This window comes from Talpa occidentalis, unplaced genomic scaffold (genome assembly GCF_014898055.3).
Source record: "Talpa occidentalis isolate TD23 unplaced genomic scaffold, MPIMG_talOcc4v2.1 talOcc4.4, whole genome shotgun sequence".
Classification (NCBI taxonomy): domain Eukaryota; kingdom Metazoa; phylum Chordata; class Mammalia; order Eulipotyphla; family Talpidae; genus Talpa; species Talpa occidentalis.
Window position 1 is genome coordinate 78421261 of NW_023604295.1, and position 23080 is coordinate 78444340.

Below are 23080 nucleotides of genomic sequence, written 5' to 3' on the forward strand. Positions count from 1 at the left end.
GTACATACAGAAGCCAGAAAAGGCAAAAATAAATAGGTAAATTAAATACTAAAGATATTTAAACACTAATAAAACAGGGAGACTTCAAGTAGCAAAATGGGCAAAAGAAATAAAAAACACATGGAAATATGGGATCTTAGGACATACGATATCACAAAGTGAGAACAACTCTCCAGTATCCAATTATACAAATATGGGATCAAATAGAGAACTCAGAGATGCTATAATAAAGCAACTCAAATAAATAGTAGAAAACTCAGAAAGACAAGTCAAAGTAAACACAGGAAAATGCAGGGGAAAAAAAAAGATAATTATATACAAGAACTCAAAAAAGCTAATCAAAGAGATACAGCCAAATTTTAAAAAAACTAATGAGCTCAGAAATAAAATCATTGAACAGGAGGTAGAAAATTAAGCTTTAATTAAGAAAATAAATTCAGGAGATAAAGAACTCAATAAATAAGAACTATAGAAGTAGAATAGATTAAACACAGGATCGAATCAATGACCTTAAAGACAATAATCCACTAAGGATCCAAGTGGAAGAGCGAAATGAGATCTGAAAGGGAAAAAAAAAAAGATAAATTCAGGAATAACTGAAAATGTTAATAAAGCCCAGAAGGTAAAGAGAGAGAGAAGGGAACAAAGTCTATGCAAGGAAATAATAGAGGAAAATTTCTCACACCTGGGAAGGAGTAAAATATGCACATCTATGATGCTGTAAAGACATCTGATCACCTAAATGGAACTAGGCCTACACCAAGAAACATTACAGTGAAACTAGCAGGGATTCAAGACAAGAAAAGAATATTGAAGGAGGCTGAGTGGAAAAGCAGGTATCATATAAAGATATTCCCATTAGGCATCAGACTTTTCAGTAGAAACTCTACAGGTAAGAAAAGAATAGACTAATATATTAAAATACTCAAAAACAAAAAACTTCCAAGAATAAACCAAGAATACTATAACCTGCAACATACAATTTCAGATAAAGAGGGAAAAACAAAGGCCTTCCCAGAGGGAGGGGGATATCTTAGTTTGTAAACACTGCCTTACTTACAAGAAATGTTGAAATAAGCACTCCTATCTAAATCAAGATAAAGAAAAACAAAATAAAAATAAAGAAATAAATAGAAAGAACCAGGAATCTGAATATGGCAATAGCTAATAACCATATATCAATAATCAGGCTAAATGTAAATGGACTGAACTCAGCAATCAAAAGGCACAGATTGGGTGGTTGGATCCCAAAACAAAAGCCAATTTTCTGTTGTCTGCAGGAGAGCCATCTAAACTACAGTGACACAAGTAGGCTCAAAGTAAAAGCTTGAAAAACAACCCAAAAATCAAAGGAGACCCCAAATAGGGCAGTAATTGTATCAGATAAAATAAACTTCCACAAAATGTAAAAAGAGGCAGTGATGGACATTATATAATGAATATGGGATTAATAGATCAGGAAGATATAACGCTTATGAAAATACATGCATCAAATGAACGAACACCGAAATATATTAGACACCTACAAAAATATCTAAACACAGACACCGGGAAAAACACAAAATAGTGGTAGGTGATTATAATATTTCACTTCCATCAATGGACAGATCAACCTGCCAAAATATTGGTTAGAAACCATCAGCCTTAAAAGAGGAATTAGATCATAGACTACAGACTTTATATGGGGCTAACCCCAAGAAGTTGAGTACATATTCTTCTCAAGTGCATATGGAACATTCTCCAGGATAGAACACAAAACACATTTTTTTTTTTTTTTTTTTTTCAAATCTGGAAAAGGGTCTCCCTGGTGGCACAGCAGTTGAGCGCTGGCCTGCCAAGCTGCCTGCAGCCTCTGCAGCACCAGTTCAACCCTGGGCTGCCTGGCGAGGGTCCCACAAGGTGTGTAGACATCTCCTGCCTCGCCCGCTGCTCCCCTCAGCAGTGTACTTCATCAGTGGGCCTGCTCTACTCCCTGCTCTGTCTCTGGTGAATTCTCTCACCCTCCCACACTTCTGACTGTACCCAGTGCTTGCATAAATAAATAAATAAATCTTTTTAAAAATTCTGGAAAAAACACATTTATTGACAAAATAAGTGTCAATAAATTCATAAAGATTAAAATAATAACAAAACTCTTAACTAATTACAGTGGCATTAAATTAGAAAACAATAATAAAAAGAAAGCAGGAAAACCTCTAATATGTGGAGACTGAATAAACTACTGAATGACTAGAGTTAATGAGGAAATAAAAACAAGAAATTTAAAAATACCTGGAGGCAAATCATAATGAAGATATAATTTACCAGAACATAGGGATGCAGTAAATGCAGAAGTAAGAGGAAAACTATATATTGAATATATATACAGGCCCATAGCAAGAAATAAGATAAAGCTCAAATAAATAATGTTATGTTTTAAGAACTAGAAAAAGAGGAACAAATGAAACAAAAACCAGTCAAAGGAAGGGAATAATGAAAATTAAAATGGAAATAAATAAAACAGAAGTAAAAAAGATAGTTGAAAGGATCATTGAAAATTAAAGCTGATTCTTTAAAAAAAAAAAAAGGTGTACACATTTCTAGCTACACTCACTAAAAAAGGGAGAAAACACAAATAAACAGAATCAGAAACAAAAGAGAAGTTACAACAGACACCTCTGAAATATAGTGGATCATAAAAGACTACTGTGAATTTCATTATGCCAACACACTGGAAAATCTGGAAGAAATGGAAAAATTCCCAGAAGCACCCAACTTCCCAACGTTGAATAAGGAAGAAACAGAAAATCTGATTTGATAAATTACAAGAAAGGAAATTGATACAATAATCTAAAGTTCCCGCAAAAAAACAAAAGCCTAGGGCCAGATTGTTTTACTAGTGAGTTCTACTAATCCTTCAAGGAGTAAATAATGTTTTTTATCATCAAACTCTTCCAAAGTATGAAGAAGAAGAAATGCTACCAAGCACATGTTATGAGTCCAACATTACCCTGAAACCAAAAATAGACAATGGCATCAGAGAGTGAGAGAGAGGGAAAGAGAGAGAGAGAGAGAGAGAGAGAGAGAGAGAGAGAGAGAGGAGTAGGGAGAGAGTGAGGGAGGAAGGGAGAGAGAGGAGGAGGGAGGGGGAGGGAAGAAAAGAAGGAAGCAACAGAGCAATATCTCCAATGAACACATGAACTAAAGTCTTCAACACACTTAACAAACTGAATTTGACAATACATTGAAATAATTATACATCATGACCAAGTGACTTTTATTCCAGGGATACAAGTAATGACTCAACATATACTAAACAATGTAATTCACCATATCAACAAAAGGATACAAAAATCATATGATTACATCAACAGAAGAAGAGAAGATATTTAGTAAGATTCAACATCCATGTATGCTAAAATGTCATATTAAAATAGACATAGATGAATATGCCTCAATAAAATAAATACCAAGTATCGCCAAACCCACTGTTAGCATCATACTCAATGGTGACAGACTGAAAGCTATTCCTCTAAGATAAGGATGTCTCCACTCACCACTACTGATCAGCATAGTGTTGGAAGTCCTAGCTAGAGCAATTAGGCAAGAGAATATAAAAGGAATCCAAATCAGTAAGGGAGTAAGCCTCACTATTAAGAAAACACAGTATAATAAATTTGTAGGCTAAAGAATCAAAATACAAATGTGCTGCAGGAGGCCTTGTTGCTCCAGCCAGATAGGATACTGACAAGCAGCAAAGAGAAAGGGCCTCACACCATGGGGCTGAAGATTTGGCATTCCTTTGCTTTTTGTTCTTGGTCATAGAGAAAAATTTATCAGAAAGTATATTAGGCAATAAATTATATGTATCAGCATATTGTAAGTAAATAGCATGAAAAATTGTTTGTTTAGAAATTAGTTGTTGGGCAGTTGGCCCACTTGACAATGGGAGATGGTTTGTTGAACATGCCTGACAAGCATTACAATTCAATAATTACAGTAGGTCCTTCTTTTGCCTTCTCTTGAAGTTTCTTGGGAAAGTTTTTAAATGAAGCTATTTGAGTTAAGGAGTTTCTAGGTAAAGGAAGTTCTGATAGCTGAGTAGCAGCCAGCTCCTGCTGTGAAGGCCATGAGAATAAGAAAAGTCTTTTTTTGCTTAGGCTTTGGCTAATAGGGATGTGCTGGAGCCTATCTACTGTCTTAGGTTATTGTTTGGTTGAAACAATGAGTTCTAGTGTAAGGCTTAGTTTTTTATTAGCCTTGAAGGTTGCCTTCTTGCTGAGAGCATGTAGTGGTCAAAAGCCCATAGAAAAAGAGATGGCACTGATTGTTTCTGCTTTGTTTCTATGCACATGATAATGTCATCTCAATGCTTGCAAAAAATGTATAAATAAAGAACCTGCTGAGCCTTTCGGGCAGAAGATACTAACACCTCACCAAGTGTCGGTGTCTTCTCATTCCCTTCCCCTCAGTCCCTAAGTTTCAGATCATTCGTATTCGCCGACGCCGTCTCATCCTTTCAGGAACCCTGACACGACATTTTGCCGGAGGCTGGTCCCCGGCACAAATGCCCAATGCAAATCTACATACAAGTAATGAGTGGCAAGAAAACAATCCCAATTAAAACAGCATCAAAAAGTATTAACAACCTAGCAACAAACTTAATAAAAGAGGTGAAAAACACATTTGTGACAATGATAATAAATTGCTAATAGAAATAGGAGAAACAAGGAAATGGAAGATATTACATGCTCATGGACTGGAAGAATTAATATTGTTATAATGTTTCCATCTTACCCAAAGAAATATATTCAGGGCAATGCCTATAGATGATTCAATGAACTTTTTCAATGAAATAGAGGAAACATTATTGAAATTTATATGGAGCCACAAATGTCGGTGAATGGCCAAAGCAATCTTGACAAAAAAGGGCTAGAAGTATTGCACTCTCAGACTTCAAACTGTGCTACAAGCTATAGTAACAAAAAGAGCTTAGTATTGGAACAAAAATAGACAGACATCCCAATGGAACAGAATTGAGATCCCAGAAATAAACCCGCATTCATATGGACAGCAGTATATGACAAAGGAACCAAGAGTATACATTGAAGTACAGAAATTTCTTCAATAAATGTTGTTAGAAAAACTTTGCCACCATATACAGAGAATTGAATCTAGACCACATTATTACACCATCTGCAAAAGTTAAAATGAATTAGACACTTAGATGTAAGATCCAAAACCATAGGACACACAGAAGAAACCACAGATTAATCACTATGACATAGACTTCATATATGCCTTTGGGGACTCAACTTCAGTGGTGAAAAAAACATGCAAAATGAAACAAATGGGGCTACAGCAAACTAAAAAGCCTCTGTATAATGAAAGAAACTATCATGACAATAAAAATACACCCTACTGAGTAGAAGAAAATATTTGCACATCATACATCTGAGAAGTGGCTAATAACCAAGACAAAGAAAGAAGTCATACACTGAGCAAAATTGAAAACAAGGAACCCAATTTAAAAAAAAAAAAAAAGTGCACCAGAGCTAAATAGAAACATTTCCAAAGAAGAAATATAGACGGCAGATAGGCTCAGGGAAAAAATGTTCAATATCACTTTTCAGGGAAATGCCAATCAGAACCATAATGTGATGCCATCTTACTCCAGCATAAAACAATCTTATAAGGAAGAAGACAGAAACAAGTGTTGGCAAGGGAATTGAAAAAAAGAAACTTGTCCACTGTTGGTATATAGACTGGTCAAGCCCTTATGGAAACATTATGGAGGTTCCTCAAAATATTGAAAATAGATCTACCATGTAATACAGTAATTTCATTCTTAGGTCCACCTGAAGAATATAAAATCACTAATTCACAGGGATCTAAACACTTCTATGTTTATTGCAGAACTATTTATAATAGCTGAGTTAATTGAACCAATCTAAATGCCCAGTGACTGAGTAGTAGATTAGACTGTGGTATACACCTCAAACCTGCGAAAATGATCCATATTAAAAAAAATAATAATAAAGCAAAAACTAGAAACAACAAATGCTGTTGAGACATACATTCATGATAAAAGCCCTAGAAATTCTTGGGATACAAGGAACATACCTCAACATCATAAAGGCCATATATGCAAGCCAACAGCCAGTATCCTTCTCAATGGTGAAAAGCTGAAAGCATTCCCATTAAAATCTGGGACAAGACAAGGATGTCCACTCTCACCACTGCTTTTCAATATAATACTGGAAGTCCTAGCCAGAGCAATAAGACAAGAGAAAGACATACAAGGAATCCAAATAGGAAAAGAAGAAGTCAAACTATCACTATTTACAGATGATAAGATAATATACATAAAGAACCCCAAAAACTCCACAGAAAAACTAATTCAACTAATCAATCAGTTCAGTAAAGTGGCAAGATACAAAATCAACATGTAAAAATCAGTAACCTTCCTATACACCGACCATAAATCTGAAGAAGAAGAAATAAAAAAAAAAGCCCTTTTACTATTAAAACAAAAAAAAAATCAAATACTTGGGGATAAATCTAGCAAAAGAGGTAAAGGACCTATACAAAGAAAACTATAAAACACTGTTAAAAGAAATAGAAGAAGACACAAAGAAATGGAAAGACAGCCCCTGATAATGAATTGGAAGAATAAACATTATTAAAATGGCCATCCTACCAAAAGCAATATACAGATTCAATGCTATTCCAATAAAAATTTCAATGTCATTCTTCAAAGAAATAGAACAATTATTGATGAAATTCATATGGAACCACAAAAAACCCCGAATAGACAAAGCTCTCCTGAAAAAAAAAAAAAAAAAGAAGGGAATGGAGGCATCACACTCCCAGACTTCAAACTATACTACAAAGCCATAATCAGCAAAACTGCATGGTATTGGAACAAGAACAGACACACAGACCAATGGAATAGAATAGAAAATCCAGAAATAAACCCACAGATTTATGGTCAACTAATCTTTGACAATTGAGCAAAGAATATGCATTGGAGCAAAGAAAGTTTGTTCAATAAATGGTGCTGGGAAACTGGGTCGCTACATGCAAAAGAATGAAGCTTGACTACTAACTAACACCATGCACAAAAACCAACTCAAAATGGATTAAAGAACTAGACATAAGATCTGAAACCATAAAATACATAGAAGGAAATATAAGGCGAAACACTACATGATATGCACATCAAAGACATCTTTACAGATACATCACCCAAAGCAGTGATAGTGAAGGCAAAGAACAACAGCTGGGACTACATCAAATTAAATAGCTTCTGCACAGCAAAAGAGACAATAACAAAAACAAAGAGAAACCCCACTGACTGGGAGAACATTTTTGCACACAACACTAATGATAAAGGACTGATCACAAAAATCTACAAAGAGCTGATGAGACTCAACAAAAACAAAGAAAATAATCCAGTCAAAAAATGGGCAGAAGAGCTAAAAAGAAATTTCTCTGCAGAGGAAATGCAAATGGTCAACAGGCATATGAAAAAATGTTCAACATCACTTGTAATCAGGGAAATGCAAATCAAAACTACCATGAGATAACATCTCACACCAGTGAGAATGGCACATATTAAAAAAACTAGCAACAACAAATGTTGGCGTGGATGTGGAGAAAAAGGAACTCTCCTGCACTGTTGGTGGAGTGCAAATTGGTCCAACCACTATGGAGAGCTGTGTGGAGATTTCTTGACCTACTAAACACAGAGCTTCCATATGATCCAGCAATTCCACTCCTAGGTATTTACCCAGAGGACACAGAAACATCAATTCCAAAGAACACCTGCACCCCTATGTTTATAGCAGCACTATTTACAATAGCTAAGATTTGGAAACAACCCAAATGCCCAAAAATAGATGACTGGATCAAGAAGATGTGGTACATATACACTATGGAATATTACTCAGCATTCAAAAAAGATAAACACATGCAATTTGCGCAACATGGATGACACTGGAAGGGATCATGCTCAGCAAAATAAGCCAGAAAGAAAAAGAAAAAATACCGGATAGTCTCACTCATAGCAGGAATCTAGAAAACTTAAATAAGGGAATAACTATAAGAAAGAAAATATCAAAATCAACAAATAACTATGAACAAGAGACACTCTATGCGTGGTGGGGAGCAGGGAAAAGAGGGCTTGGGGTAAAAATAAGGGGGTTGTAATTGTATGGGGAATATAAAAATAAAATTTAAATTAAAAAAAAACAAATGAATGTAGAAACAGAAGCAAAAGCACCTAATTTGAACAATGAATACATTCATGTTTGGGATGAAAGTTAAAACAATTATTGGAATTATGATTATAAAAAAAAGACATACATGTTGAAAACTGTTATGATTTAGACACTAGAACCAATGAAAGTAAAAATTTGGTATGTGTCCTTGAAAAAAATAAATAAATAAATTTGCAAGAGAAAAAAAATGCTGCTGAGGATGTAGTGATAAAGGAACCCTTATTCACTGCTGGTGGGAATGCAAACTGGTCCAGCCACTCTGGACCATTATGGATCATTATGAACCACTGTGGAGTTTCCTCCAAACAAGAAAAGTGAATCTGCCGTATGACCCAGTGATTCCACTACTAAGAATCTCCCTGAAGAACATAAAAAAAAACTAATTCTAAAGGAAAACTGCACTGCTATGCTTATTGCAACCCTATTTACAATAGTTAAGAGATGGAAACAACCTAAACGCCGCATAACAGATCAAGAAGATGCAGCATATATACACAGTGGAATATTACTCGGGAATCAAAAATATTAATGCCATTTGCAGCAACATGGATGGAGCTGGAAGTGATTAGGCTAAGCAAAGTAAGAGAAATAAAGAAGTGTCAGATGGTTTCTCTTACATCTGGAATATAGAGAGACCAAGCAAAAGGTCAGCAAAAAGACAAAACTTGAAAGTTGACCATAGATCTGAGGCTTACAGCAGGAAAGAGTAAGGAGAGAAATCAAAACAGGGAAGAGGGGAGTCTCCCTGGTGGCACAAGTGGTTAAGCACAGCACTATAAAGAGATCTGCAGCCTCTGCAGCATGAGTTCTATTCCCCCTCCAACCAAGGAGCTACCCATATGGTGCAGCAGACCTCTCCCATCTTGCCCACTGCTCCCCTCAGCAGTGTTATTTCTGTCAGTCTGCCGTTCTGATCCCCACTCTGTCTCTGGTGAATCCTCTCACCCCCACCCCCCACACCTTTGGCCTGTACCCCAGTTCTTGTATGCATAAATAAATGAATCTTTAAAAAACAAAAAACAAGGAAGGGAAGAGCAAAAGGGATGGGGGAGATGGATCACGGATGCTATGGTGGTGGGAGAACTGTGGGGACTACACAGAGGGGAGGAATCAAATACTGTCCAAAATTAACAATAACTAAAGTGAAATAAAAAATGATGTCTCACACCAATAACAAAAAAATATAAAGATTTTAAAATGTGGTAATATGTGTGTGTGTGTGTGTAACCACACATGCTATGGAATAATATTCAGGTATTTTTTTTTTTTAAAGGATAAACTCTTTCTTTTTCTTTTGTGACAACATGACCTGGAGGACATATTCTAGTGAAATAAGTGAAAAGGAGAAAGTCAAATACAGGATGATTTCATTTATATGCAGAAAATAGAGAAACAAAACAAAATCTCAGTAACTAAACCAAAACTAACTCTTGACATCTGACTGCAGAACTAAGGCTTCTAGAGGGCAAGAAATGGTGGGGGTAGGGTTAGGGGATAGGGCAATGGACTAGGGCAAAGGACTATGGGTGCTGTGATGACTGGAGTGGTGTAGTAACATAAATCTGAGGAGGTGTGAATCGAAACCAATGTACATGATTGTGTTTCCACTTGAAGTAGAAAGAAAAGGGTGTGTGTTACAACTTGGTGATGAATTACAAATTTACATTAAACAGTCAGATAAGTCTTGATTATTTTTCCTGAAATAAAATTAAGATCATAAAATTTGATATATAAATATGTAAATCATTTGAACTTAAAGTAAATATCTAAGCATAATGATATCTTTAACCACATAATCTTTCTTTACATCTATCTAATAGATAGAGACACTGTTCTATTTATTTGTCCCTGTACTTTGAGAGATATGGTTCACTTTACAACAATATGTATTCGAAAAGAAAGGACCAGATGAATCCAGGGCCACCTGTGAAGGAAGGTGGCGTTTACCATACATTACCTATGCATGTTTTCTCATCTGTATCAAGCTGGTGTCCACGGTTACAAAAACAGCGGGGCCCCCCAATTGCATGTTCACAGTGATGGGAACAACCACCATTGTTCTTTTCACAGCTATTGACAATTTCCAATTCAATTCCTTTATAAAACAAGCAAAAAAAATAGTTATTAGCATAACAACAGGGAAATCTGAATATGTTGACAATGGGCACATTTTGTTGGGAGGATGGCAAACTTTATTGGAAATTTACCAGCATTCTACAGCTATAAAAGCAAAAGTCTAAAGGCTATTAAGCATTTTTAATGTCTGTGCTATATCAAATTATCACAAATAATGTTATCGATAAACTTGAAGCAGAAAGGTATGGTATACACCAGTGGCTACTAAAGGACTTATTCTAAAGGATGTTTACCTCTAGGGATTCTTGGTATTTTCAGGACATAAAAATATACATGTATTGAATCAAAGATGAGAAAACAAATAAGGTTTTTTGACAGGAGATAGTTCTGTTCTCAATATAATGCTACTTTATTATCTACCCCTTTTGAAGATTATGAGTACATGAAAATACTCCTAAAAAAAAAATAGGTGGACCAAACGGATGAACACAAGACCAATGGAGGGACTTACTATTACACTATTGCTTTGAAAACCTATTTGCCAATCTTGGTACATGCCACTCTTATTCGGCATTTGCTGGGGAACATCAGCCTCAGAATATGAATGCCAATTGTCTTGAACCCAGAAGCATTATAATCATTTACTTTCTAAGTGAGTAACTGAAAATTAAAAGACAGCTTTGTGTCAATGTCAAAAATGTGGAATTTTGATACTTGTATTATTGTCACCCCGGCCACTGACATTCTGCATTTGCGTTGCTTGGACATGCCTCTTCAAAATGAGAGTTTCTACCTTGTTTCACTCCTATACATTTATAACTAAGGAATTCATTGGAAGAAGAAAGACGGAAATGAACAGGGCAAGGTTACATGGATTTCCAGCACTCCTGAGAGCATATATAGCCATTCAAACTGTCTGAGTAGGTACAGCATAGAACTCATCCTCCCTGGGGCTGCCTGGTGGCACAAGGGTTAAGTTAAGCACAACACTATGAAGCTATCCTTGGGATTCTGCAGCACGAGTATGATCCCAAGTCTGCCAGCTCCCTGCCCATATGGCATGGCAGACCTCTCTTGGCTCACCCACTGCTCCCTCAGCAGTGCTTTCAGTACTTCTGCCTATTCTGCTCCCCACTCTGTCTCTGGTGAATCCTCTCACCCACCCCCTACACCTCTGGCCTGTACTCCAGTTCTAGAGCGCATAAATAAATAAATAAATCTTAAAAAAACCCTCATCTTCCCTGCCCTCAGCCATTGAGCATGCAGCCCTCCATGCTCCCAGCATACATCCCAGTCCTTTTTTTCCTCCCTTGCTGCTGTCATCATCCTATTACTACCTAGTTCATAACAGATGTTCAAAAATAGGTTTGGAATGTTTGAATAAATGAAAGAATTATGCAAATCAATTATTGTCAAAAATAAGAACTTCTTTGGGTTTGGAAACAGCTAGTTTAGGATTGAGCAAAATTTGAAAGTGAAGGAAAGACTGAAATACTGAAAGGGATTGATATTTTTCACAATATGTTTACATATACTCGGTAGGAGAGACATTTCAAATTTTAGCTTCTACTCTTGTTCTCTTCCTCTGATCAAAGTGTTCCAAGACTGCTGGTTGGTGATTTAATTTGCATATAAATGATACTGTGGTAACCCCAATAAAAATATATGACACTTAAAATAGGGAATGCACAGATCTACAATATCTACAAAGTAAGCTGAGATATAACATCCTTGATTCAGATGTTTGACTAATGTTTAAACATCTTATTTTTCAAAAAATAGTATCTATATTTTTAAAAAAGAATCAATCGTTTTAGTTTCTTTTTTTAATTCATTTATTTATACAAGAGATGGGGTACAAGCCAGATGTGCAGGGGTACAAGCCAGATGTGCACCAGAGACAGAGCGGGGAACAGAACAGGCAGACTGATGAAGTACACTGCTGAGTGGAGCAGCGGACACGACAGGAGAGGTCTGCCACGCCATGTGGGACTATCGCTGGCCGGCCAGGATCGAATCCATGCTGCAGAGGCTGTGGACAGCTTCACAGCACGACGCTCAACCATCTGTGCCACCAGGGAGGCCCCATTTTAGTTTCTTATAAGCAGCAAACAATCATCATGTACTTGATATGTTAAATGACTATATAATTTTGGGTACATTTTAATTAATCATTATGGATCTGAAATTTTCCATGTTCTAGTCACAAAATAGTGGCAGTAACTCAGTTTATTAGAAAGTGTTTTAAGAAACTTTGAGAAGAAATTATATAAATATAAAATATTTTTCATAAGAAAAGATTAAACAAGTATCATCATAAAATGAACTTGAAATATGAAGGATTCATATGTAATATAACCTAAAATTACCCAGTAAACATTTCTGTGCTCTGAGAATATTTACTCCAACTACAGTTTTTTTTTAATTATTTATTTATGCATACAAGAACAGGGTATAGGCCATTGGTGTAGGGGTTGAGAGGATTCACCAGAGACAGAGTGGGGAGAAGAACAGGCAGGCTGAGTGAACATTGCTGAGGCAAACAGCAGGTGAGACAGGAGAGGTCTGCTGCACCATGTGGGTTGCTCCCTGGCCATCGGGGGATAGAACCTGTGCTGCAGTGGCTCAATGTAGCTTCCATAGGTTGTGTCTTAACCTCTTGCACCATCAGGGAGTCTCTCCAACTACAGGTTTTGAAGCAACTCAAAATGCCCATTTTCACCAAGAAAGTTTTGTATGTGATTCAGTAAATTTTGAAGTCTGGTGAGGACTACAAAAAGAACTTAGCTAAATATGCACATAAGGGAAAGAAACTTTAAAGTACGCTTCTACCAAATGTGCTCAACTCTAGAACAAGGAAATTCTACAAAGTCTGCTCCTCATAACTCATTAGCAGTGACGATCCCCTAGTTCATGAAAACACTTAGATTGCAAGAGATTTTATTTCAGATATTTATAAAATGTACTCATCTCCTAAACTTCTGCTCACATTAGAAAGTCAAAATATTAATAAGAATGAAAACCCATCCATATTTATCTCTGCCTGAAATGACTCCTGAGGGCATTGAAAGACTGACTTGAGAGGAAATTGTAACTTAATTAGTAGTTAATTCTTCTCTCCCATACTATTTAGTTTCCTCTTGAAAAGACAAATACCACCACAGCAAAACTGCACTTTCATTAAGCAGTAGAAATATGCCAACAGATCTTAAGGCTACACCGGAAATCCAAGCCTTTAGGGAACATAGAATTTGATGTAGTGGAGTGAATAAAGAATTTAGTGACCCTAAGAATGTCTCTTCACGAGGGTGTTTAGATAAGGGCACACAATTATTTATTCATTTATCACCTTATCTTTATTCTTCCTTGATTAAAACTGATAAGGGGCCTCCCATGTGGCGCAGCGGTTGAGCTCTGGGTTGCGAAGCTGCCCGCAGCCTCTGCAGCACCAGTTCGACCCCCGGCCACCACCAGGCGAGGGTTCCACATGGCGCGCAGACCTCTCCTGCTGCCCACTGCTCCCCTCAGCCGTGTACTTCGTCATTCTGCCTGCTCTACTCCCCGCTCTGGCTCTGGTGAATTCTCTCACCCTCCCGCACTTCTGACTGTACCCAGTGCTTGTATAAATAAATAAATAAAATCTTTAATAAAAAAATAAAACTGATAAGAAGATACAATGATGAAGTTGAAAGTATAATGTATTTCATGCCTAATCATCCTTGTTTGAGTCCCAGTTCTTTTTTTTTTTTTTTAAAGATTTTTTTTAAAATTTTATTTATACAAGAGCCAGGGTGGTTACAGGCTAGATGCGTGAGAGGGTGAGAGGATTCACCAGAGACAGAGCGGGGAACAGAACAGGCAGGTCAAACAAAGTACACTGCTGAGGGGAGCAGCGGGCGAGACAGGAGAGGTCTGCTCGCCATGTGGGTTCCTCCAAGGCCGGCGGGGATCGAACTGGCACCAAAGAGGCTACGGACAGCTTCACAGCACTGCACTCAACCGCCTGCGCCACCAGGGAGGCCCAAGTCCCAGTTATGACAATTTTATGTCAATTGTTCACTTATTTATTTAGATTTATTTTTTATTTATACAATAGCTGGGGTACAGGCCAGAGGCACGGGAGGGCGAGAGGATTCACCAGAGACAGAGTGGGGAGCAGAACAGGCAGACAGACCAAAAGCACTGCTGAGGGGTGTAGCAGGTGTGACAGGAGAGGTCTGTGGCACCATGTGGGAATCTCCCTGGCTGGCCAGGAATTGAAGCAGCACTACAGAGGCTGCGGACAGCTTCACAGCGCTTCGCTCAACCCACTGCACCACTGGGGAGGCCCTGTCATTTTTTTTTTTTTTTTAATTTTTAAAGGATTTGAGTATTTTTTTTTTTTTGAAGATTTATTTATTTTTATACAAGAACTGGGGTACAGGCCAGGTGCATGGGAGGATGGAAGGATTCACCTGAGACAGAGCAGGGAGCAGAACAAGCAGACTGACGAAATACACTGCTGAGGGGAGCAGTGGACGAGACAGGAGAGGTCTGCTTCCACAGGTGGGATTCTCGTCGGACGGCCGGGATCAAACCAGCACTGAAGAGGCTGCGGACAACTGTACAGTGCGGGCTCAACCGGCTGTGCCACCAGGGAGGCCTCCGGTCAATGTTTTTTTCTAATTCAACACTGAATGGTTGGTTGACTAAGATGTGGAGAACTGGAGACTACAAATCAGTAGGTTTGTTTTGAACCTATCATATTTATAATGCCTTTCAGTCAAGAAATGGAGATGTTGAATACATACTTTGACATATTCATATGTAAAGGAAGGAGAGAAGCAGAAAAAAATATTTGACATTGAGAAGGGGCCAGAGATAGAGAGAAAAATGAGGAAAGTGCGAAAATATGGAAGAGAAGAAAGAGTTTTAAAAAGAATATGAATAGGGCCTCCCCTGGTAGCGCAGCGTGTTGAGTGTGGCGCTGTCTAGCTGTCCACAGCCTCTGCAGTGCTGGTTTGATCCCGGCAGGCCAGCAAGGGTCCCACATGGTGCGGCAGACCTCTCCTGTCTTGCCCGCTGCTCCTCTCAGCAGTGTATTTCAGTAGATCTGCCTGTTCTGCTCCCCTCTCTGTCTCTGGTGAATCTGGCCTGTACCCCTGTTCTTGCATGCATGCAAGATTCATTTATGTATGTATGTATGCATAAATATATAAATATGCATGCATAAATACATACATACATACATAAATGAATCTTTTTTTAAAAAAAAGAATATGAATAGTCAACTGTGTTGAAAACATGAGAGTCAAGCATACAACTAAAGAAGTTAATGTGTAATCTGGCAATATGGAGCTGATGGGTGACATAGAGGGGACAACTGGAAATCTGTTTAGTTTGGCATGGTGAGAGGTGAGGAGGAAGAAACACTGATTAAGTTATCAACATTTGCTGTACAGGCGATAAGATGAATCTTTAGTAGACTGTCGGCTCCTAAGGGATACTTTAAGATAGCAGATTAAGAATCATGTTGATGTGCTGATGATAATGGTCCATCATATAATTGTAATAGCAAAGATATTTAGATGATAAATGAGAATGGAATCCAAAGTATAACGAGTAATGACCTTTGATATTTATAAGAACACTTTCCTCATATTAACAGAAGTGAAAGCTTTTCTTAAGATTCTATGGAACGGTTTGGGTCAATTACTAGTTTGGGTGGTAATTTGCACCCATTTCATTGATAACTTAAGAGACAAGTTAAAGAAAAAGGCCAATAGGGGACTGATAGAAAAATTTAGAAGAGAAAAAGATGTTAAACTTCATTTTGGTGAGGATGAATGTAAACATATTCTGAATGTACAGCTTTGTCTGGATGTGCTGCTTAACCATTTGCCATTTATGATTCTGTATTTAAAGTAAAATAGTGTGGCTGTGTTTAAACACAAAAAAATTTACCTGCTGGGACTCCCTTGTGGCGCAAGGGGTAAACACAGCACTGTGAGGCTATCCACAACCTCTGCAGCAGACCTACCCACATGGTGCAGCAGACCTCTCCTGACTGGCCACTGCTCCCCTCAGCAGTGTACTTCAGTCATTCTGCCTGTTCTGTTCCCCACTCTGTCTCTGGTGAATCCTCTCACCCCCTACACCTCTGTCCTGTACCCCAGTTCTTGTATGAATAAATCTTTTTTTTTAAAGATTTATTTATTTATTTGTTTATTTATGTAAGCACTGGGTACAGTCAGAAGCGCGGGAGAGTGAGAGAATTCACCAGAGCCAGAGCGGGGAACAGAACAGGCAGACTGACGAAACACACTGCTGAGGGGAGCAGTGAGCACGGCAGGAGAGGTTTGCACGCCATGTGGGACCCTTGCAGGCGGCCAGGATCAAACTGGCACTGCAGAGGGTCGAACCCGCACTGCAGAGGCTGCGGGCAGCCTCGCAGCCCAGCGCTCAACCACTGTGCCCCCAGGGCAGCCCAATAAACAAATCCTTTAAAAAAAAATTACTTGCTAAGAAATAAAGTGGAGAAAGGAGGCAGGGAGTCCCTGAAATTAAGGATCTGAACGTGGAGAAGAAACATGAATAGTTGATATACAATGATAACATAAATCAGCGAAAGAAATGAAAAAAGATCTTATTCTATCATTTGTAAAATGAGAAAAGCAGCGGATGGGTGAGGATGGGGAATACTGAGATAGAGAACATGGAACTTGAGGGAATTTGTTACAGATAGTTTTAAATTTAGTGTGAAGTAGAAAAGTGTATTCATCTACAGATTAAGCAGAGAACCAGAGGGAAGATATGAGTGAATAAAATAGCTGCAATTGTTTTTAATAGCACCTAATGATTCAGCATAATTACATTTTAATATATTCCTAACAAGGTATATATTAAATTGTTTAACTGATCTTACATGAGGAAGAAGCTAAGGCTAGGATTACTTGGGCATCATTTTTTAAAAGAAAATAAGTAGAGGGATGATTTGGTGAAAGATAATACAAAGTTGGGAGCAGATGTTAAAACGGTGTTATTGAAGTGAATATAAATGTTGGGGGGGTGGTGGCAAGGGCTAGCCTGGAAGATCTCCCTAAAGCATCCAACCTGCCCGATATGATACTATAATCCAGAGCTGTTCATTACACTTCCCGACTGCTAGGTTCCTTTCTTGGGCCTTTGCATGTGATTTATAGTGTTCACTAAATTTTGCACTGCAGAGTGATGAGGGAAGTCCGACTCTCCCCCGAGTTCATGAGCTACAAGTCACAAGACATGAGACTAAGTCCTTGCCATTTGCACGAAAACCTTGCTTAGTTCTAGTAATGGGTGCACCATGCCAATCATTTAATCATTTTCTGTTGACTCTGGGCCCCTGTTTCCTCACATTAAAATGAAAAGATTGTATTTCTAAGCACCCACTCTTACCTGTCCCCAGAATAAATATTTTCAGGAGTTTCTGCTTTGGCAATGTAGTCAACATCAGTGTCTTTCTTTTGTTTATTATTCTTGTTTAATACTTGTAAAATGCAACACATTTTCTGGGCTGCAATTGTTAGCACTTACTGTAACACTGTTTTCCATCAGCTCCCAGCTCAAAGCCAGCTCGGCAGGCACAAATGAAAGATCCCTCAGTGTTCACACAGTGATGGCTGCAGTGAGCAAGGCCTTCAGCACACTCGTTTATGTCTGCAGAAAAAGACACACAGCAGCTATATTCTTGGAAGCCACACAGAGATTTATTTGTAAACTATGAAAATGAACTAAAGCATACCTCTCTTCTTCAATCCCAGACATCCATTTTAACATAAAAGACCACATAGGCTCCAGTTGCAAATAAACCAACTGTTAGTAACTTTAATTCTATTATTGTCTTATACTCTCAAATATGTTTTTCTGTTTTTTAGAACTTACTAGTATCTATTAATTGGAAGAAAGAAAACAATGCAACAACAACAACAACAACAACAAACTTGTATGCCCCCTAATGAAAGAGGTTGAAACCATTGGCATTTGTCTTTAGGAATATGCATCACATTGTAAACCTCCTCCCCTCCCATGATAGCTACTTGATTTAAGGTTGATAATACTTGTGGCCATAGACAGGGCAGAGCTGGTGCTTTCCTATGTACCAGTTCACAGTGTATATTTTACAGACAAATGCCACGGGGCAGTGCCCTTTAAATATGTGCATCTTTTCCGTCTTGACACTGATAACTACTATGTTCAGTATAAATAACTTTGTGTCACAGGTAATCCTATGCTCCTTCCCTTTTTATGGGGAGCTCTATCATCATCCTCTCAACATTTGTCCTCCTGGTACCATTCTGCACATCATCTCTACCAAGGCACTTCTGAGAAATACTCATTTTTAGGGTATTTGTAAGAACCTAAGCAGGCAATAATTGGGGACTTTGACTTTCTAGGAACAATGAATCAGCTATTGAAATAACAGTTTGAAAGAGAAGAGATCTGTATAGATACAGATATATTTGCCAATTTTCAATAAATATTTAATAAGATCCTGTTCTATACCGGGTGGAGTAGGCAGGTGCTAAGTAAACGGAGGACCAAAGCCAGAAGTGTCCTCTGCTAAAAAAAAAAAAAAAAAAAAAGAAAAGAAAAGTATGTAAACAAAGTCCACAGAAAATTGTAGCTTAGTTAAAGCATAATAATAGTATGTCTATTGTTTTCAATTTCTCAACTGTATCAGTGTCATAAATCAGGAAACATTTTCATCACTAATCCAAATCAACTGTTTCTCATTTTCTTATGAAAATTTCATGGTAAAAATGAAGTCTATGATATCTCAGAAGTTATGAAAGCAAAAACAAAGGGGTGACTTTAGTCCCAGTCATGCAATAGCCATGGGGAGCCATTGAATTGAAGTGTGTATATTTTGCTATTTTTAAGAAACAGAAACATATAGCCTTGTATTTATAGCTTCTTTCTAAAGTTTTAATTGTTCCTAGCTTCTGAGAACTCTCATTTGCACATACTTGATTTTTCAAAGGTTATCTCCACCTTCTACAGGGTATAATAAAAAATTTCCTTCTGCAGTTATAGGAGGTTTTGAAATATTAATTCTAGAATTCACTTCAGAATGAGAAACAGAAAACAAAAGGCATTAATTTTGAAAATTGTTATTGTAACTAAAATTTTCACTGAATGTTTACAGTATAAAAAATAACTTTCAGAATGATCAAATAAAAATTTGAAAGCTCCTTTTTAAACATAAATTAACATACCTTTCCTCTAGCTGTTCTATTAAAAACTGAATTACCACAAAATTCAAACAATTACACAATTAAGCTATCAGTTTCCACTTCCTACCTCCACAGGCCTTTTTGTCTTCAGACAGCTGGTACCCTGGGTGACAGGCACACCTGGCGATGCCACTCTCACTCTGACAGATGTGGGCGCATCCATTCCCACCTGTGCAGGGGTTCATCTCTGGAAGCAATTAGGCAGTAATTATTTATAATTCATTAACTTTATGAAGTTACACAGAGTGGAAGTGTGAAGAAAGGTAAAGATGGAAGAGGGCCATTGTGTATCTCACATAAAGTTGGTAAGGATTCCAGAAAGAACTTTCCCACTTTCAGATGGAACTAATTCAACAAAAAGCCCCCATTTTGTGTTCTAAACTGCAAAATTTGAACAAATCTTTTTTTCATAATTTATTTATACGTATTTTACATCATTGAACAATGATGTAAAAGTGTTTGCTTTCTTTTCTCAAGTGTAGTCCCCATAAACTCTCCACTACCAATTCACCCATGCAAAACAACATGGATACAGAACAAGGAAGAATTAGTTTAACCTCAAGTTACCCAAATGTGTTATCTGATGCCCAAAGTTAGAGTCAGCATGACTCCTCTCACACCTTTGCATTTTCTCCCAGACCCATCTTTCCACTCCCTTTAACAGTAAAATCATACTCAGATAAACCATTTACTTCCTATAGGTCCCTTCTGCCTTTGGATAAGCAAACATGGTATGAGGAGAAGGCAGAGAGGAGAGACATGGAACAGTCTGAGCTATAGCTGCTGTCATGTGGAATAAACATGTTCTGATCACACTGGAATGAAGTCAGCTCGTTTCACTGTTGGGTCTTAGCCATCCATATTACCTATTACCTGAAGTCCAAAGCATTGTGAAGCCACATAGTTTATCAGGCAGTGTTTATTTGTCAAATTTATGTATTAATTTTAATCTATGTGTATTCAGACTTGTCTGCATTATATGCTGCTAGATTAGTGCTGCAGAATTTCTACACTTGACCCTCTCCATACCTTATTTTTTTGTTGGAATACAGAGACTGTAAATACCAAAAACAATATATAATGCCACCCTGTCTCACATTCAGTTTCAACCCAACGATTACTATACAAAAATGCTTTCATTCGTTTCTAGTGAATCCTTCCAGGTATTCTTTATAAATATATGAATGATGGTAGTGATATTTATAATTAGTGTATTCAGTACATACATATATATATTAGCTTTTAGCTGTGGGTTTTCATAGTTTCTGCTTATTAGGTCAAAGAGGTACTTTTCCTTTTTCAGGAAAAAGTGTTGGATTTTGTCCTTTTCCCCCACACTTATTGAGATATGCATGAACTTGGCCCTTTATTCTACTGATTTGGTGTATTACATTAATTGATTTTCAGATGTCAAAACAACATTGCTTTCCTAAATAAATCCTACTTGATCATATCTTCATTATTTTCCCACAGGTTAAGTGAAAGATGTTGACCTGCACAGTCATATTTATATCATAAAATTAAGTTTTTAAATCCATGTCTCCTATTACTAGCTCTCAAGACAATTAGATACGTAAATTTCTCTGAACTTTGAAAAGTTGTGGTCAATGCCACCAGATGCAAGATTGCAAATTACATTGCAATCATCTTTAACTGTCTCATCATTGATCAATATCTCTGGGAATTTCTCTAAGTTTATTTAAATACCTCTTTCCCTTAGCACTTCTTGATGCCCAATTTCTGCAGCTATGAGGGATTATTCTACAAGTCTGACTATTACGAAAAGATCCTTGTGTTTTTTAGATCGATTATTATAACTTTGAACTTAACCCATATGGATTGGGCATAGAGGAACTATAAAATAAAAACTTCTATAATGAAACATTTGGTTGTAAACTTACAGCTCTATTTTCAGCTACAGATCACAGGTGAACATTTGATAGTAACATGTGAGACACAAATGATATTTTCAATCCAGAGTCTAATGCTTCTTTTGTGTAGAAATAAAGGGCACTGATCTTTACATAGAACATGTAAATGGAGTCTGTTAAAATTTGGCTTGCGACTCTGTAAGAGGAATCATTACTGGGCTTCCCTCTTACAATAAACAATTAAGAAACTAGATAAAAATGCATGAAGCAACTCTGTAGATATTTGGCAACAGGCAGGACAACAATGGGAATGTTGAATGAAGAAGAACAAAGTAAGATAAAATGACAGCTTGGGTTTGTTTTTGTTGGAAGAATGTTCTGTATTACAGCACAAGAAAGAAACCAAATGAGAGCTCAATGAACCTGTTAATTGAAGAGATACCCTGAAGTTCATGATTATCAAGAAAACTAGAATTTGCAAAAAGCTACAAAGGAGGGGGGAATAGTATGACACAGAGAAAAAAAAAAATCAGGAATCTGTAGAATGATACTCTTGAAACTTTGACTAAATACTACTCAAAATATACATAGTAAATTTTTCCATAAGGCCAGGCAAAGAATAATACACTGGAAAGAAAAATAAGAACATCTTTTCTGGAGGTCATAAGGACCAGGAATCAATTTTCTGCAGATTACAAAAATACCATGGAATGCATGGGACATTCAGTAATGATCCCAAAAGACCCATAGCTCTGTATTAGTGGTAATATAACCCCAAACTAAAGTCTACTGTAGACTTATCCTTAAAGCAATGAGCGAGGAGGAATGACAAGTATATCGGGGGGGGGAGGGGGGTGTCAAATAATAGAAAGCTTCTCATCAGAAAGCAGAAAGAAGTGACAAGATTTTTAAAATGGGGCCTGCACGGTGGTGCAGCGGGCTGAGTGCAGTGCTGTGAAGCTGCCCGCAGCCTCTGCAGTGCCGTTTCGATCCCAGCTTGCCAGGGAGATTCCCACATGGTGTGGCAGACCTCTGTTTCGCCCGCTGCTCCCCTCAGCAGTTTATTTCATCAGTCTGTCTGTTCTGTTCCCCGCTTTGTCTCTAGTGAATCCTCTCACCCTCCTGCACATCTGGCCTGTATCCTGACTTTTTCATAAATAAAATAAATCTTAAAAAAAAAAAACACTTTAATTCTAAAAAAATGATAGTACAGTTAGATAAGTTACCTATACATAATGAACACCTAGAGAAACCAGTTAAAAAGTTAAGTAAATTGATACACTCAAAACTGTTATAAAGAGAACAAAATGGAATTCTTAAATAATGTTAAAGTAACCCTCAGGAAGTCAAGAAAAAATACAGTAAAATTTCCGCAATTGAGAAGTTGATTATCAAATATGACTCAATTACATACTGTCTACAGGAAACTCACTCCAAATATAAGCAAGTCATGCAAATTTTACATATATATATGTGAGTGTGTGTATTTATTTATTTAAATGTATCAAGCATATATCAACCAACAGAACACAGAGTGGATATATTAATATCAGATAAAATATGCCTATAGCAAAGAATATTTTAAAAAAATAAAAAGACAGAAAATTTAGAAAAATTAAAA

The 23080-nt window shown here is 37.3% G+C and overlaps 1 protein-coding gene across 1 annotated transcript in view; it reads right to left on the bottom strand.

Moving 5' to 3' along the window:
• LOC119257643 (EGF-like and EMI domain-containing protein 1) overlaps positions 1 to 23080 on the bottom strand; it is an 879693-nt gene that overhangs the window by 139207 nt on the left and 717406 nt on the right. Inside the window, exons 8-10 of the mRNA XM_037525743.2 lie at positions 19656 to 19775; positions 17889 to 18011; positions 10219 to 10356 (exon numbers count right to left, since the gene is read on the bottom strand). Coding sequence (XP_037381640.2) covers positions 10219 to 10356; positions 17889 to 18011; positions 19656 to 19775 — 381 coding nt within the window. The remainder of the gene's footprint in view (positions 1 to 10218; positions 10357 to 17888; positions 18012 to 19655; positions 19776 to 23080) is intronic.